The sequence below is a fragment of the Herpailurus yagouaroundi genome, unplaced genomic scaffold (genome assembly GCF_014898765.1).
Source record: "Herpailurus yagouaroundi ecotype Mexico unplaced genomic scaffold, PumYag 190, whole genome shotgun sequence".
NCBI classification, from domain to species: domain Eukaryota; kingdom Metazoa; phylum Chordata; class Mammalia; order Carnivora; family Felidae; genus Herpailurus; species Herpailurus yagouaroundi.
The window spans coordinates 24,982,810-25,001,172 of record NW_024412421.1 but is presented as its reverse complement, the minus strand read 5'-3'; the positions used below and the strand labels follow the sequence as shown (position 1 = coordinate 25,001,172).

The 18,363-nt window shown below is 40.7% G+C and overlaps 1 protein-coding gene across 3 annotated transcripts in view; it reads left to right on the top strand.

Moving 5' to 3' along the window:
* SF3B3 (splicing factor 3b subunit 3) overlaps nt 1–18,363 on the top strand; it is a 49,363-nt gene that overhangs the window by 22,546 nt on the left and 8,454 nt on the right. For all 3 annotated transcript variants that reach the window (XM_040443073.1, XM_040443070.1, XM_040443072.1), the window contains exons 10-18: nt 779–874; nt 4,578–4,650; nt 10,368–10,519; nt 11,048–11,203; nt 12,165–12,320; nt 12,839–12,982; nt 15,892–16,014; nt 16,751–16,905; nt 18,128–18,302. In XM_040443073.1, coding sequence (XP_040299007.1) covers nt 779–874; nt 4,578–4,650; nt 10,368–10,519; nt 11,048–11,203; nt 12,165–12,320; nt 12,839–12,982; nt 15,892–16,014; nt 16,751–16,905; nt 18,128–18,302 — 1,230 coding nt within the window. The remainder of the gene's footprint in view (nt 1–778; nt 875–4,577; nt 4,651–10,367; nt 10,520–11,047; nt 11,204–12,164; nt 12,321–12,838; nt 12,983–15,891; nt 16,015–16,750; nt 16,906–18,127; nt 18,303–18,363) is intronic.

The following is an 18,363-nucleotide window of genomic DNA, read 5'->3' as shown; positions in this document are numbered from 1 at the left end:
AGTAACTTTGATAATATATAGTCTAACAGATTTAGACTTTTTTTTTTAATGTTTTTTAATTTATTTTTTTTTTCAATTTTTTTTCAGTTTTTTTTAATTTATATATGAAATTTATTGTCAAATTGGTTTCCATACAACACCCAGTGCTCATCCCAAAAGGTGCCCTCCTCAATATTTAATTTATTTTTGAGACAGAGCATGAACGGGGGAGGGTCAGAGAGAGAGGGAGACACAGAATCTGAAACAGGCTCCAGGCTCCGAGCAGTCCGCACAGAGCCCGACGCGGGCCTAGAACTCACATACCGCGAGATCGTGACCTGAGCCGAAGTCGGATGCTTAACTGACTGAGCCACCCAGGCGCCCCTGTAGATGTAATTTTGAAGTAGTGATGAGTGGGATAATTGGAGGAATATAAATTTTAACATTATGAATAAGCATGATTTTTGTTGGTGACAGTCACAGATCCTGATAATATTATAGTTTATATTTTTAGCTGAAAGGAAATGGTAAATTTCATTTGGAGGTTATATAACATTCATTTCACTAAGTAAGGAATGCTCTGCTAATTTAAGAATTGGTACAAGCCTTTTTTTCTTAAAGTTGCTGCTGCAAACTGATTTGTTTTTTGGAACGTGGGGGCTTTTTCCCTTGATTCCCCCAGGGCTAATAGCCAATATGTAAGTTTAGTAAATTAAAAAGTATTTTGTCCCTGAGAATAATCAAATTCTGTGTGAAAACTTGGTACAAGTAGACATTTTTTGTCTTTTTCACTGTGCAGATAGCTGATCTGGCCAATGAAGACACACCACAGCTGTATGTGGCCTGCGGTAGGGGACCCCGATCATCTCTGAGAGTCCTGCGGCACGGACTTGAGGTAAGATGGGTATTTTTAGATCATCTGCAGGGTTTGGAGAAAAGCATTGGAAAAGCAGCTTATAAATTTATTCTAATGAGATCAATGGTATATTTAATGTTTCTATGAAAGAAAAAATGTTTTCTTTCCTATTTCCATAAAAGTTAGAGTTTAAATTTCCTGTTCTTTGACATGTTAGCACAATAGGCACATTTTAAAAAATTGGCAAGTGAGGATCAAAGGGGGAAAATAATCTTTACTGGTTCCAGGCTCACTAGTCATAACAGAGGATATCTGCATGGAACATTTTATTCCATTTTTTTTCTAGTCTTGGTCTGTGTTCATTGTTTTTAGATAATTATATCTTTTTGTATCTTACCAAGTTTGTTCTTTATTATGTGTTCTTACGTTGTATTATTTTTAGTGTTTCTATAATATTCCACTATAGTGGTTGGATCAGAATTTATGTAATAAATCCTTTATTGTTGCATCTTTTAGGTGATATAGACACTCAGAACTTTCTTTTTAATTTTTTTTTAATGTTTGTGTATTTTTAAGAGAGAGAGCCTGCATGCACGTATGTGGGGGAGGAGCAGAGAGAGAGGGAGACACAGAAGTAGGTTCCAGGCTCTGGGCTGACAGCACAGAGTCTGGCGTGAGCTTAAACCCACAAACTATGAGATCATGACCTGAGCTGAAGTCGGATGCTTAACCAACTGAGCCACCCAGGTGCCCCCAAAATTATCTTTTCAAATGCTACATCTTCCTGCGATTCTAGGGTTCATGCTTTTTAGCAAGTTCCTTTAACTTGGTTTTGTTAGGAGCAAAACAAAGCTTCCTATGACAGTTTGCTTCATAGTTGAGGGTTGGCATGCTATAAGCTCTCAATGGCCCACTGCCTGATTTTGTAAATTTTTATTGGAATGCAGCTAAGATGACCTTGGTTTTGAATTCTGGCTCTATCACTTAATAGCTATTACTAAGCTTTTGTTTCCTCTTCTGTAAAATGAAGTTAAGTACTTGCTTTAAAGATTGTTGTGTGAGTTAAGTGAGGTAATGCATATAAAGAAGCACTTAGCTCAAGCTCTGGCATACAGTAACAAGTATGTTACCTATTAACACTGTTAATGTGTTTCATGGGGTGCCTGGGTGGATTAAGTGTCTGACTCTTGGTTTTGGCTCAGGTCATGGTCTCGTGGTTTGTGGGATTGGGCTGTGCCGACAGCGCAGAGCCTGCTTGGGATTTTTTCTCCTCCCTTTCTGCCTCTCCCTCCACTTGTGTGCACGTGCTCTCGCTCTCTCAAAATAAATAAACTTTAAAAAGAATATATTTCTCTTTCAGAAATTTGAAGATTTTTTTGGCTGTGCCAAAAATATCAGGCCACCAAATTTTTAATGACTCAAATCTAATTTAGACTAATAGTTTTTAGTTATTGCTTGTTGGATCCCATTTAGCATTTGGTGAAAGCTAACATTCTCCACCAAAAGCGCGTATGTGCATTATCAGAAAGTGTTGTCTACAGTAGAAGAGATAAAGGACCCAATTAAGAATCATTGTTTTTGAGTCTTCTGCCCCCTCCCAATTTTTTAAATTAAAAAAAATTTTTTTCATTCAGTTTTTGAGAAAGAGCACGACTGGTGGAGGGGCAGAGAGAGAGGGAGACACAGGATCTGAAGCAGGCTCCAGGCTCTGAGCTGCCAGCACAGAGCCTGATGTGGGCCTGAACTCATGGACTGCGAGATCACAACCTGAGCTAAAGTCGGATCCTCAACCGACTGAGCCACTCAGGCACCCCTGCCCCCTCCCAATTTTTTTCCAATTCTATAAAAGATCTTGATTATACAGAAAAATATTTTGAAGTTGTTGAACATTGCTTTGTTCCTGTATATCTATTTTTTTAAAAATTTTTAATGTTTATTTTTGAAAGACCGAGTATAAGCGGGGGAGGGGCAGAGAGAGGGAGACACAGAATCTGAAGCAGGCTTCAGGCTCTCTGCTGTCATCACAGAGCCTGACGTGGGACTCGAATTCATAAACCATGAGACCATGACTTGAGCCGAAGCTATTAACCAACTGAGCCACCTAGGTGCCCCCCTTGTATACCTATTTGTTGAACTTCGTTGTTTAGCTTTATTGTGGTCTCATTTGAGCAGGGTCATTGTCACTATTACACTTGGTATAGAGTATCGCACACCTAACACTTAAGTTTTATTGTTGATGAAGTTTTCCACAGTTCTCCTGTTCCATGATTAGGTATTCCTATTATTTTATCAGTAAAGTAAAAAAAAAAAAAAAGGTAATGCCTTTAATGGATATATGTGAGTTCTTTTTATAAAATGTGGTTACACAGTATAATATATTAAGCTGTCTAATTGTTTCTCGGTGGTTTTAAAAATAACATTTTTATTTTGGAATGGTTTTATATTTACAGAAAAATTAGATATAGTACAGAGAGTTCAGGTATAATAACATACATCTAGTTTTCTCCTCTAGATCATTTCATCTCAGGTATTTCATTTCCTCATGTTTGAGAACTTATAGGATATTCAGAGGCTTCTTGAGTCTAATCTTTACATTTAAAAAAAAATGTTTTTATTGATTTTTGAGACAGAGACAAAGTGTGAGCAGGGGAGGGGCAGAGAGAGAGGGAGGCACAGAATCTGAAGCAGGCTCCAGGCTCTGAGCTGTCAGCACAGAGCCTGGTGCGGGGCTCGAACCCATGGACTGTGAGATCATGACCTGAGCTGAAGTCAGACGCTCAACCGACTGAGCCACCCAAGCGCACCTTGAGTCTATTCTTATGGGACGTAAAAAATCTAATAGGAAGGACAGAATAATTCTTGAAATTACTTTTTAGGATTTAGGAAATCACATAGGATCCCCTGTGAGGTCGTGATTGGGATTTCTGAGAGCTTATAGGAGGGAGTGTGGACTGCCAGGCAAGAGGATAAGGGAAGATTTTTCCTAAAGGATGTGCCATTTGAATTGGTCCTTGAAGAGAGATGTGATTTGGCCTTAAGGGGGTTAGGAAGAGAAATGGGCTTAGATGGCTGTTTCATTCCACGTGCTCTCTTTTTGAGGAGAATGCAGGCATGGCATACCCAAAGGAAATGTATGGTTTTTGCTGCAGCAACTATCCTCCTGAACATTCCATCCCATTTTGCTAAAGTTTGTTATGGGGATGTCCAATATTTCCAAGCCTTTTTGACTCTTAACTCTTTTTTTTGACAGAATATTTCCATTCTTTTTTTTTTTTTTTTTTTTTTTTTGGTTAATGTTTATTTTTGAGAGAACATGAGCGGGGGAGGGGCAGAGAGAGAGAGGGAGACAAAGAATCCAAAGTAGACTCCAGGCTCTGAGCTTTCAGCACAGAGCCCAACGCGGGCCTTGAACTCACCAACCGTGAGATCATGACCTGAGCCGAAGTCAGGTGCTCAACCGACTGAGCCACCCAGGCGCCCCTGATATTTCCATTCTTTTAAAGATTTTTTTTTTTCATTAGTAAGTAATCTCTACACTCAACATGGAACTCGAACTTAAAACCCCGAGATCAGGAGTCACATGCCCTACCAGCTGAGCCTGTCAGGTGCTCCAGTTCCATTCTTTTAATCCAGCATGCAGTATGAGCACTGCTGTATCAGAATCCTGTTATCAAGTGTAGTTGTAAGCAAGGAGCTAATTTCTATGCTTATTGGATCTGTGGTTTGTGTCCTCCCCTGTCAGGTGTCAGAAATGGCTGTCTCTGAGTTACCCGGTAACCCCAATGCTGTCTGGACAGTGCGTCGGCACATTGAAGGTAAGTAGCCCTTTCCCAACAGTCAAAATGTGGGTCTGGGTAACATCGACAGTAGAAGGCTTAGGAGGTTGCATTCATAATGTTTTTATATTGCTTCATTTAACAATATACTAGAAACTTTTTCTGGCCTGACACCATGTTTCTCAGGCTCTCTCAATCAGGATGCCTGCACCTTTTTGTATGCATGAGTAAGGGGTGCATTAGGGTGGCTGTTAATACATCTATACTCCCGTATTGTAGAGCTGTCATACGTGTTGTTCTTTGACCATATTCATCCTGTTGCATCTGTGTAAGAGGTGTGGTATGAGGGAAGGTTTTTTGCTTCTTCAGTTTTCTTTAGCAGTTTTCTCTAGCAGTTTTCTCCTGTTGGTGCTGAAACCATGGTGAAGTTGAAGGTGTTGTCCTAGGTATTAAGAGATTTAGTTTAGCTTATTAATCAATTAGTCCTGCTCAATGGGTGGAATTGTGCTTAAGGGAACTGAAGATTGAGATTGAATGGAATCATAATTTTTGAATGGTTGGAAAAGAGTGGATGGAGGAAAGAGGAGTCTGAGTTCTTGGATAAAAATGGTCACCTTTTCCTAAAATTTTGAAATTTAGGTAAAAATGCATAACAGTGTGACAGCAGGATATTCTTGAATCAGTTGAATTTGAGGAATGAAACTTAATTCTCATTTTCCCTTGGATTCTCTGTGGGTGTAGGTCATTTCTATTCTTAGACTTCATCTTCCTCTTGTTCCCTCAGGAATGTGGGCCTGGTGAGATCACCCTGGCCAGCATAGAAAGCTTTCTCAAGAAAACAGCTGGAAATCTTCCTGATATTTTGATGTCCTGATATTTTGATGTTCTGATGTTTGATTTTATGGGAATTGGGAAATGTGTAGGAGGGAAACCTCGTGTTATTAGTAGAATGCACATTATGGTGGATTTTGTTTTCATGTGGGTGTTTGAACCAAGTCTGAGTTGAGTAGATAGAAAAACCAAATAGGAAATTAGTAGGTTTATTTTTGCTAGAAGATAATTAGTAGATGACTGATTTTGATTTTCCCATTTTGTATAATTTCTTCGTAAAGAAACTAGTCAAATTGATGTTCACCTTTAGCTTGGTGGCTGGTTGGTATTATAACTCCTGATGAAAACATTGCCTACACTCTGAATTTTTTAAGCCTTTGAGATAAAACTTAGTATTCCTCTTTCTTGTTTTGTTTTCTAGTACTTGAACTTTATATTAAAGTAGTTTTAGATTTACAGGAAAGTTCCCCCTCATTTTTATGATGAAGGCAGAAAAATTAGGAGTTGACTCTTTCAAGATAGTGCGTTGAGGTAATAGTCTGACAGCATGGTCTCTGAGCTTCCAGTCCAGTGTTCCTTTGACTAACGCTGAAGTTGGAGTCTGCCGGTCTTGCTGGTCTTTAGGATAAGTTTTATACTCTCATCGTGCAGTCTTTCAAGTGTCCACCTTGTACTTAGTAATTAAGAAAGGATTGGATCTCTACTCTCAGAGCCCTTGCCATCTAACACAAGAAGACAAGTACACAAAACTGCTGTGTGTTCTGATGTAATGAAAGGCGCACAAGCATGTTGCCAGGACAGGTTAGAGGAGAGGGAATTGGCATATGTTGGAGAATCAGAAAAGACTTTTTTGGACAATGCTTGATGAGTTAGTGATAAGCAGTATGTTGCATGATGGAGCTTGTAGCTGAATGTTTTTCTTAATCAAGTTTTAGGAATTGACTACATCCTGATAAATTTCACTCTTTAGAAACTATAATTTGGGTGATCACCCACAAAAACAGGTCAGGTTCTCTCTGTTCATTCTCTTTGCAGATACTCCCAAGTTTCTGTTGTGTGACTATCCCACATGTCCACACATGCTATAGTGTTCAGGCAACTACTAACCTTGGCTGGTACTTGGTGATGCACACTACCAATACCAAGCCTTTTTTTCTCTTCCACAGGTGGCTGGTGAAGGTGCTGATCACCACAGGTGTGTACATACTGCTAGGGTCTACCATGGGGTCTTCTAGTTTACCCAGGGAGAGGGATTTGTACAAAATATTAAGACCGCCCTGATGGCATCTCAGAGGGTAACTTTGAAATTGGCTGTTCATGTGCATTGTAGTGATGGCACACCCATCTGCCTATATATTAAATGGTTGGAGGCAGGAATCGGCTTCCCTTACTTTTTCCCTAAGTAGAAAGTACGACTAATGTGTCTTTCACTAAAGCTGAAAGAACCTGTAGCTAGAAAACCTTAACTCCGTACTCTCCTTTGGTGATTCATATGTTCCAGGTGTACTGACTCAAGCCCTGGAGAAAGCCACCTATTTTTGTTTTGTTTTGTTGTGTTTTTTTTAGTATAATCAGGACTGCTGAGGCAAGACAGGCACCAAATAGAGTGTAAAGTGAGAATGAGACACTGGAAGCTTAAACCATCTTTGGTCACTCAGCATCTGTGGTCCCTCAGTTTTGGAGTGAGCTGTGTTTTGAGCTACAGAGGAAAGAAGAATGCATTCCTTCCCCTGTGGGCTGTTTCAGCAGTGCTCAGATAAAAGTCCTCTTTAAGTGAGACAAAGACGCATTCTTATACCCTAATATGATGGCATTGATGTTCTTTTATGTGAAACTTGTAACTTCTGGAAAAAGGCAACATGGATGTATCTGGTCATTTCCCTTGATTTTGTTTTGAACTCCCAATTTTTTTTTAAATGTTTGTTTTTGAGAGGGAGAGAGAGTGTGTGCGCCTGTGCATGTGAGCTAGGGAGGAGCAGAGAGAGAGAGAGAGAGAGAGAGAGAGAGAGAGAGAGAGAAAATCCCAAGCAGTCTCCACGCCATCAGCGCAGAGCTCAGTGCAGGACTCGATCTCACAAACCGTGAGGTCATGACCTGAACCAAACTCAAGAATTGATTACTTACCAACTAAGCCACCCAGGTGCCCCCTGAACTCCAACTTTTAACCTATAACTTCCTTAGGACATGAGCAATTAGCCGGCTATAGGTCCTCCTGGATATAGAATGGAAAGGGTAGAAGTTACAGTGTGCCTATTATTCCTAGGGTAATGGATATTTTGAGGAAATCTGTGATGTAAAGCTCTACTGCTTGTTGAATTGCTCAGCAAATGTATGTAAATCCCCTGAGCATCTCTCTCTTTTTGTGTCTGAACAGTATGGGGCCTTGGGTCAAAGGGAAGATAAAGTCCCAGGCAGCTTTCCTTCCTCTCTCCCTTCATTCTCTTGCATGTAAGTCAAAATTTGTGTGGTCTCTTTGCTGAAGTTCCTCCCTTTCCCCTTGATTGAAGGAAGAGACCAGAAATCCTGGCCAGTTAACAGCCCTTTGATGTTTGGCTTTAATTTGTTCTGGCATAGTTTTTAGGATATAAGGTTTCAGTAATGAGAGTGTGGGAAAAGACATAGTATTCATGTAATATTAAAATTAAGTAATTCCTGTTATTTTTACACAATAGAAACTTCCAGTTCAAGAACAGCTGGAGTAAAGCTTCCACGTTTGGCGTTGTTTGGAGATCGATTTTGGTTTTGTTGTAAACTGTTAAGACATCCATTTCAGGGGCAACCATGTCCTTACTTACATGGTCCTGGTCTTACAAAGTCATTTTATAAGGTGTCCGCAAAGTATTTGATACATCTTGACAATTGTAACTAAAATAATCTAAAACCAGCATATCTACTTGTCCGTTGTTACTCCTTATGATTTAGAACTTGAACCTTATTCTGGATTCCTGGTGTAGCCGTTAGATTATACCCATTGGGAATGATCTTTGATCCTTGCCTTTCAGACACTCAGTACACACATGTATTATTAAGGAAAAGTTTGGAAAACCTTACTCACCCTTACTGTGTTAGTAATTTTATGCGTGAAGCAATTTCATAAAATATATTTATTTCTATATATTTCTATTTAAAAATGCTGATTACAGCCCACCAAATTGACTACGTCCTGCTCATAGGGCAGAATACTGCTGTAGGCTACACCAATGATACATCTTCAGTTGGTCTCTTTTTCTGTAAAGAACACTGATTCTGCCGAACTAAGTGAATAATCTTGGTTCACCTGAACCACCTTTGGAGCAATCAGAATCCATACTGTGTCCTTGTCATGTGTGGGATGGATCATCCCTAGGGTGTTGAGCTCTGACAAGGGCTCAGGCACGCAGGGTCCTATAGCTACTTCTATGAGTAAGGTAGCCACTCTAATTTAGTACCTTGTCTACTTGTCATTCAGTCCCCTGTTGACCTGATTTCTGTATGAGGGGGAGACAGAAAGGGGAATTGATACAGAAAATTGAGAAGTAAAATAGAAAAATCTTAACCCTTCCTTAAAAAATAACATACCTTTCTCTATTCATCATTTGAAAAGTTTCATGCCAAACATTGTACTGGGTGTGGGAGATGCACACAGGTGTTTTATGTGTAAGATGGAATATATATGGGAAACAGGTGGCCTTTAACTGTGGGATCTGTATGAGAAACTTCTGGGAGTGCCTGTATTCAGATCCTCTGACTTGGAGAAACTCATTTGTGTTTATTCATAACTGTGTTTCGTTAAATGAAAAGCAAATCCTAATAGGGTTGTTCCTGACCACTGAATAGTTGCGTTTAAAAAATTTTTTTTTTTTTTTTAACATTTATTTATTTTTGAGACGGAGAGAGACAGCATGAACGGGGGAGGGTCAGAGAGAGGGAGACACAGAATCTGAAACAGGCTCCAGGCTCTGAGCTGTCAGCACAGAGCCCGACGCGGGGCTCAAACTCACGGACCACAATCATGACCTGAGGTGAAGTCGGGCGCTTAACTGACTGAGCCACCCAGGCGCCCCAATAGTTGCATTTTTAAATAATGAGAGTAGAAAGGTTAAGGGCTGACAGTATAAACAATAAAATGCTTCCTGGTTAATGCTCTTATCTCATTTTAATTGGGATATCCTAGGATTCGCTGTTTTAAACCTGAGGGTGACCGTCTCATTGAAGCTTAAGTAATCTGTTTTATTCATCAGGTATTATGTTCCCACAGAATCGGTTTTTGGAAGAGGCTGGGGACCTTTCCTAGTTATAACAATTATCTTTTTTTTTTTTTTTTTTTCAACGTTTATTTATTTTTGGGACAGAGAGAGACAGAGCATGAACGGGGGAGGGACAGAGAGAGAGGGAGACACAGAATCGGAAACAGGCTCCAGGCTCTGAGCCATCAGCCCAGAGCCTGACGCGGGGCTCCAACTCCCGGACCGCGAGATCGTGACCTGGCTGAAGTCGGACGCTTAACCGACTGCGCCACCCAGGCGCCCCAACAATTATCTTTAAGAATGGATTGTGATGGGCATCTAGCACAAATAAGCTCTGAGTTCAGTATATGTAAATATTGTAGTTTTCAGAATTTCCTCCTGCCTGGTTCCCCTGCTTTGTCCTCTTGGATTTTTCCAGCAAATGTCTCAAGAAAAATTGATTTTCAGAGGTGTTAGGGGTGGGCATATGTACTCAATGTATTCAGGCCTTTGAGGAAGCAAAGTGTATCTCTAGGGTGTTACTATTTTCAATTATCCTTTGGATCATCTTGTGCTGTTTGCCACATGAGTCTGTGTGATGACTACACATAGAAGAAGTTCCTTGGAAGGTTTCTGAAGAGAAAACTTAGTATGTCTCACTTGGCTTTGTAACTAATGAGTTCTTAGCTAACCAACTCCTCTTTACTTTCCTTTTTGCAGATGAGTTTGATGCCTATATCATTGTGTCTTTCGTGAATGCCACACTTGTACTATCCATCGGAGAGACTGTGGAAGAAGTGACTGACTCTGGGTTCCTGGGCACAACCCCAACCTTATCCTGCTCCTTGTTAGGAGATGATGCCTTGGTACAGGTCAGGATTCCCAGAGAGTTATTCACCTTACTTTATCCTTTCATTGTGGTGTAGACTCCTGTGCTTACATTAATGAGCTTTTAACTCTTTTTTTTTTTTTTTAATTTTTTTTTTAACGTTTATTTATTTTTGAGACAGACAGAGCATGAATGGGGGAGGGTCAGAGAGAGAGGGAGACACAGAATCCGAAACAGGCTCCAGGCTGTGAGCGGTCAGCACAGAGCCTGACGCAGGGTTCGAACTCACAGATCGCGAGATCATGACCTGAGCTGAAGTCGGAGGCTTAACCGACTGAGCCACCCAGGCGCCCCACTTTGAACTCTTTTGAAGTGAACATTGCAAACATGAACTTAGGTTAATTTGACCTGTCTGAGGCCTAGTGATTCTTTTTGTCATTGACCCGATTGGTGCCTCAATGCAGTGGTGCCAGTTCAGACAGGAGTGACCCATCTGGTAAGGGTGAGGGTCATGCTGAGTACAGAGTAACATTGCTAAAGTCGGTTTCCTTCTTCTTGTTGCTGATTGTAGGTGTATCCTGATGGTATTCGGCATATAAGAGCAGACAAGCGAGTCAATGAGTGGAAGACCCCTGGGAAGAAAACGATTGTGAAATGTGCTGTGAACCAGCGACAAGTGGTGATTGCCCTGACAGGAGGAGAGCTGGTCTATTTTGAGATGGATCCTGTATGTTATTTTATCATTCATTGTGGAACTTAGTGTTAGGATCCAGAGGTAAAGATGAGAGTTGTAGTTCAGTATTCACAAAGAGAATTGAGGAGGGAAAGTGTTCACAAGCAAATCCAGCCCAGTGGGGATGGGATAGGGAGGCTAAGTTCATGTTTTAATTCTTTTTTTTTTTTTTTTAATGTTTATTTTTGAGAAAGAGGGCATGAACGGGGTGGGGCAGAGAGAGAGGGAGACGCAGAATCTGAAGCAGGCTTCAGTCTCTGAGCTATCAGCACAGAACCTGATGTGGGGCTCAAACCCATGAACCGTGAGATCATGACCTGAGCCAATGTTGGATGCTTAACCAACTGAGCCATGCAGGTGCCCCTCATGTTTTAAATCTAACTAGAGTTATGAAGTTCCATCTTAGCAATGAAATATTTTATTCTCTTGACCTTCACATTCTACATTTCCAACATATATTGGCTAAAGGTTTTAATTTTTACAATCTGAAGCCATTTCAGAAATTTTCTTTTGCTTTTCTGTATGGAAGGATATTGGGTATTCTTATCATGCTCTCAGCAAAGTTTCTGGATGTGGTCAACCTGTATAGTCTAACTGTACCTCTGGTTGAGATTTCTTTAAGTATTTGAATTTGAATTCATATTTGAATTCTCTTTTATCCAAAGTGTTCTCATGAACAGATGAATAGTTTTCTATATTTCTATTTCCTGAGAGCTAGGTTGGTTTAGAAAATTTGTAACATATTGTATTTATTAAAGACAAAAACATTGTGTTGTCTCTTGATTGTCTCATCAGTAGTTTTGCTTGCTCCTGGCCTTAGGTAGAGAAATTCTTGGTCATTGATTATAGTAAGAAGGGTGAGAGGAAGCAAAAAGGAACTTAACAGTCCTTTCCGAGGCTCAGGATTTAGGGGCCAGTGGGAGTCGTTTGTGACCTCTCTTTCTTACTTTTGTAGTCAGGACAGCTGAATGAGTACACAGAGCGGAAGGAGATGTCAGCCGATGTGGTGTGCATGAGTCTGGCCAATGTGCCTCCTGGAGAGCAGCGGTCTCGCTTCCTTGCTGTGGGGCTGGTGGACAATACTGTCAGAATCATCTCCCTGGACCCCTCAGTGAGTGTCACCCTTGACTTCAAGGATCTTCCCATTGGAAACTGAGCTGCTGGCTCACTCCTGATGGGCATCTCTGAAATTGTCTGGGCTAGACCCTGAAATCAGTATCTGCCACTTCTGATTATCATAGCAGCACACCTGGGGAGTCTTTGTGAAGATCCTGATGGCAGACTACTAAGTGTTGTTTTGCCTTAAGCCTTGTCTCCCGTTTGTAGTGAAAAAGAAACAAAAAAAACCCAAGACTGCTGAAAAGGACTTGGACTTGGCTCCAGGGCCTTAGATGACTTTTAAGAGCTGCCTTTGCTTATTTACCTTTACCATTATCTACTTTTACAGAAAGGAAAGCATGGTTCTCTCCAGAGCTTATTCTAAGATTTGGTTTAACTAGTGTTAACCCATTTAAAGCTCACTATAGGATTCCCCTCCACAAGAAAGTTGTTTCTTCATTCTGAGAATTAGATTTTTTTCCCCAAAATTGGTCATTTCCCCTGTTTTATTCTTTTCTCTTTCCTCCTTAGGACTGTTTGCAGCCTCTGAGCATGCAAGCTCTCCCAGCCCAGCCTGAATCCTTGTGTATTGTGGAAATGGGTGGGACTGAGAAGCAAGATGAGCTGGGTGAGAGGGGCTCTATTGGCTTCCTATACTTGAATATTGGGTTACAGGTAAGAGATCTGAGGCTCACATTGAGCTCAGGCCTTCTTTAGCTTTTATGCACTCCTTGTTCTATATGGGCATTTGCTGTGCCTGTGGTTTCATTTTACCACCTCATGAAAAGTGAATGGTGCTGGTCTGTGTTCCACTTCTCTCCTCTCTAATTAGAACAAGTCAGGCCTAAAAAAATAAGTTATATTAATTGTATTATATTATATTATATTATATTATATTATATTATATTATCACTACAAGTTATTTGCAAACGTAAGTTTCACTATTTGAGACTGTAGCTCTAACAGATGTGTGGGTTGTTTTCTTTTTAGGCCTCAATTTTATTATCATGCTGAATACAACTTAACAGTTCTTTAATATCTGATACCTTGTTCGTGTTCTGGTGTTTCTTGGTTTTTGTTGGTTTTGTTTTTTCCAAAAATGCTTTTACCTTTGGTTCTACTTAGGATCTGCATAAAGCTATCCACAGTTTACATTTGCATGACCTATCCCTTTGTTTCTTTTATTTTTATTGTAATTTATTTATTTATTTAATGTCTTGTTTATTTTTAAGAGAGAGACAGAGCGCGAACGGGAGAGGGGTCGCTCAGGCGCTGCCTCCCCCTTTGTTTCTTGTAATAACTGTCCTACCCTAGGGGTGTCTGTGTGGCTCAGTTGGTTAAGTATGTGCCTTTTGATTTCAGCTCAAGTCATGTTCTCGTGGTTGATGAGTTCAACCCTTGCATCAGGCTCTGCACTGATAGCAGTGCTTGGGATTCCCAAGCAGGCTTGGGATTCTCTCTCTTCCTCTCTCTCTGCCTCTCCCCTGCTCGCTCTCTCTCTCTCTCTCTCTCTCTCTCTCTCTCTCAAAATAAATAAAAACTTAAAGAAAAATTGTGCTACACCGTTTTTTTTTTTTTTTAAAGAAACCAGATCATTTGTCTTGAAGAATTTCTGCCTTTTGGATTTGGCAGAGTCCTTTCTTGTGTGTTTAATGTTACTGTTCTATCCTCTGTAATTCCTATAGACTAGAGGGTGGATCTAGAGCATGCTATCCATTAAAAATATAACATAAGCCCTGTGTAACTTAAATATTCCTGTAGCCACGAAAAAGGAACAGATGAAGTTAACTGTAATGTTTTATTTAAACATTTTTGTTTAAAATGTCATTTCAATTTGTTATCTGTATAAAAATTAAGATAACTTTGTTCTCTTTTTTAACAAAGTCTTTGAAATCTGATATTTTTATTTTTTGAATTTTTTAAAGGTTTAATTTTTTTTTAACATTTATGTGAGAGAGAACGAACACAAGCAGTGGAGGGGCAGAGAGGAGGGAGATGGAGGATCTGAAGTGGGCTGTATGCCGAAAGCAGAGACCCCGATGCAGGGTTTGAGTTCACGAGCTGTGAGATCATGGCCTGAGCTGAAGTTAGACACTCACCTGAGTCACCGCAGATGCCCCCTATGTTTGTTTGTTTAATTTTTTAATGTTTATTTTTTGAGAGAGAAAGAGAATGGGGGAGGGTCAGAAAGAGAGGGAGGCACAGGATCTGAAGCAGGCTCCAGGCTCTGCACTGTCAGCACAGAGCCCGATGTGGGGCTCGAACTCATCAACTGTGAGATCATAACCTGAGCTGAAGTGGGACGCTTAACCGACTGAGTAACCCAGGTGCCCCGATGTATATTTATTTTTGAGAGAGAGAGATAGAGTGCAAACAGAGAGAAAGGGAGACACAGAATCCAAAGTAGGCTCCACGCTCTGAGCTGTCAGCCCAGAGCCCTATGCAGGGCTCAAACTCTTGAACCTGAGAGATCGTGTCCTGAACTGAAATCAAGAGTCAGACTCTTAACTGACTGAGCCACCCAGGTGCCCCCTGATATTTTGTATCTTACACTTAAGGACACATTATCTTCTCATCAACCTTTTACCTAATAACAGTCATTGATGGCACATTTCCTAGATTCATTATGTCATTAGGGACTGGGAAATGACAATTTTCTATTTCATTCTTCATTTTATTAGCTGGAACTTTTCTCCAAAGAGGAAATTTGCCTATCCCAAAATACAGTTTGTAGAGGGAAAGGATAAGTACTTTGTTTTTTCCCCTTTGTTTATCAGTTTTCACAGTAAGGAATTGGTGCCAGAGTAGCCTCCAGTGGGGACTAATGAAGTAATTTTTTATTATTTTTTATTTTTAGTTTTTTGGATAACCTGAACTTGCAGATTTTTATATATTTGTGCTTTAAACTATTGTCTTTTTCATTTGTGGATACTAAATTGCCTCTTTTTAGATGAGTAGAAGTTCCCTTTTGAAGTTAGGTTTTTTGTCGTTTGACTATGACCCCATTCTCTTTGGGGCCTTCCTTCTGGCATAACAGAGTGCCCTATATACACTTGGAATATTTTTGCCCCAGCCCTGAATTAGCCAATTCTCTTAAGAGTCTTTTTTTTAAATGTCTGTTTTTAGGGAGAGAACATGCGTGAGTAGGGGAGGGGGAGAGAGAGATGGAGAGAGAATCCCAAGCAGGCTTCTTGCTATCACAGGCAGAACCCAACTCAGGGACAAGCCCAGGCAAACACAGTTTGTGAGTTCACAGAGCCTGCTTGAGATTCTCCCTCTTTCTCTACCCCTTCCCCCATTGCACTCTGTCTCTCTCAAAACAAATAAATAAACTTTAAAAAAGAATAGTTTAACATACATGGTAAAAGAATTTTAAAGGATATACAGTGAAAAATAAGGGCTTTTCATTTAGTTAATGTTCAGTAACTACTTGAATGAGCAAGTGGCTGGCTGATCATTAGGATATTCTTTAAACCAGCAAGTCATTTCCTTCCATCTATTCTGAACTTAGATGTTTTGTGAAGTCGCCAAGGGAGGGATCTTCCATTATGGATAAGTTTCACCCACTCTCTCTTTTTTATTAGAATGGTGTGCTGCTGAGAACTGTCCTGGACCCCGTCACTGGGGATCTGTCTGACACCCGCACTAGGTACCTGGGGTCTCGTCCTGTGAAACTCTTTCGTGTCCGGATGCAAGGCCAAGAGGCAGTAAGTAATGAAAGTGGGCAGGCAGCATGTTTAGACGTTAGTGGCATCAGCTGAGAAAAGTTCCCTTGGTGTAAGTTTTGCTATCATTAATTCACCCATATATAGTTAGTTTGACATTAGCTCCCTCTTGTAAGTTTCTTTCATGTAGGAAGTTGTGGATCCCTTCATCCAGAGCTTTCCATGGCATTGAGCTGTTTTGGTTGTGGGTAGGTTAGGATATGGATCTGTTCAGCCCTCAGGCTGGGCAAATGGAGGTGATTGAGAGGTAGCTAGAAACCTCCCATCTGGGGTACCTTTTTCCACAAGCAACCTTGTACCAATACCAGGGTTTACCAAGTAATGTGAAAGAGATTGGGAAACATTGTGTCCTTTGTATCTAAGAATGTTACTATTGCTGGGTGCTGTGCTAGTTCTTGACTTGCAGTCAGCATTAGGTGCAATAGCATGTCATTCTTGCAACTGTCCAGCCTTATGATAGTATTCGCATTTTACACATGTGGAAATGTAAAGAGATTGAGTGATTAGGTCATAACAGCTAGTAGCTCATGCTTTGAGCAGATAGTAAGCCATACATACTGCCTCTTCTCCAGGACTCTTTTTAATCTTAAGGTAGCCTTTTAGGTTTCCAAAATTCGTTGGGATATTTTGCAGACTGAAAGTTACAGGTACGGAGTTCGGTTAGCATTCCAAGTTTGTGTTTATCTCAAGCTTATTGGAGGTGTTTTTCTTTCCTCAGGTGTTGGCCATGTCTAGCCGCTCGTGGTTGAGCTATTCTTACCAGTCTCGTTTCCATCTCACCCCCTTGTCTTATGAGACCCTGGAATTTGCGTCTGGCTTCGCCTCTGAACAGTGTCCTGAGGGCATTGTTGCCATCTCCACCAATACCCTGAGGTGAGAGTTCCACACTGCAAGCCCACTGGGAAGTTCTGCCAATGGCTGGGATTCTGGTTCTGCTAGAGTGTTGGCAGAAGTGATGAAGCGATGACTTGGTGGCAGTGAGCCGACTCTTCACCGTGGGACTAGGGTGTTGGAACTGAAACCTTCATTTGGCTCAGGATTTTAATGAAGTATTGGTAGCCAAGTTTCAGTGTCTGAAGTTTTAGCTTCTGTTTAGATTTTCACGGCCAAGTTTTAATATACTGATCAGTACAGTTCACTTTCCTTAAGATTTAAGAGTCTTGTTTTCCAGGGCAGCGCCATTGGATTAGTTTTAGAGCAGGCAGGAATTGAGTCTCTGATATCTTTTTCTCATTCTCATTCTGTCTTATTTGCAGTGTTACATGTTCAGTTTTAACCTCAGTATAAATTCTTTAGGCCTTTTGTAAGTTGACAGACTCCTATTTATGCTGAGTATGTTAGAGTGTGCACTATCTATATTGTTTTGACTGTCTCAAGTTTTGGGTTTGTTTTTTTCCTTTTTGGTCTTTTGCTGTCACCCATGTTCATGTCCTGGTTGTAAGTATTGGCTCGTCATAAGAGCAACTCTATCAAGAGGCTATAACTGACCAAGTGGATAACTTACCAGGTGACCTCCCAGATCTATGCAGTAGCTTTCAGGATCTTTTCAGTCATTGTTCACTCTCTCTCTAACCTCCACACACATATATACCTTCTATTTCAGCAGAATTGCTTTACCTGCATGGTATTTTATCTCTCTTTTTTAATGTTTATTTATTTTTGAGAGAGACAGTGAGCTAGGGAAGGGCAGAGGGAGAGAGGGAGACAGAAATCGAAGTATGTTTCAGGCTCTGAGCTGTCAGTACAGAGCCCGATGTGGGGCTCGAACCCACAACCCTGAGATCTTGGCCTGAGCTGAAGTCAGAGGCTTAACTGACTGAGCCACCCAGGTGCCCCTCCTTTGAAGGTTCTAATGTGGGTTTCAACGGTGAAAACCAGAGTCACCATGAATAGTTGCTGGCTGTTCCTGGAGTGGAAGTCCCTTCTAGGATTTGTCTATTGTGCAGAATCTTCTATATTAGAAGGCATGCTTCTTACTGCCAGCATTAGAGCTTGAGGGGTGATGCATTTGCTGTGACTGCTCACAGACTATTTTGACATCATTTTCTAGTTCCTGAATGAATAATCTATTAATTCCCTGCCTTTCTCCCCATAGGATTTTAGCATTGGAGAAGCTAGGTGCTGTCTTCAATCAGGTAGCCTTTCCGTTGCAGTATACACCCAGGAAATTTGTCATTCACCCAGAGAGTAACAACCTTATCATCATTGAGACAGACCACAATGCCTACACAGAAGCTACAAAAGCTCAGAGAAAGCAACAGATGGCAGAGGTAATGAGACTTGACTTTTAGGGTTCAATTAAAAGGCACTGAAATTTTGTTGAAAAGTTTA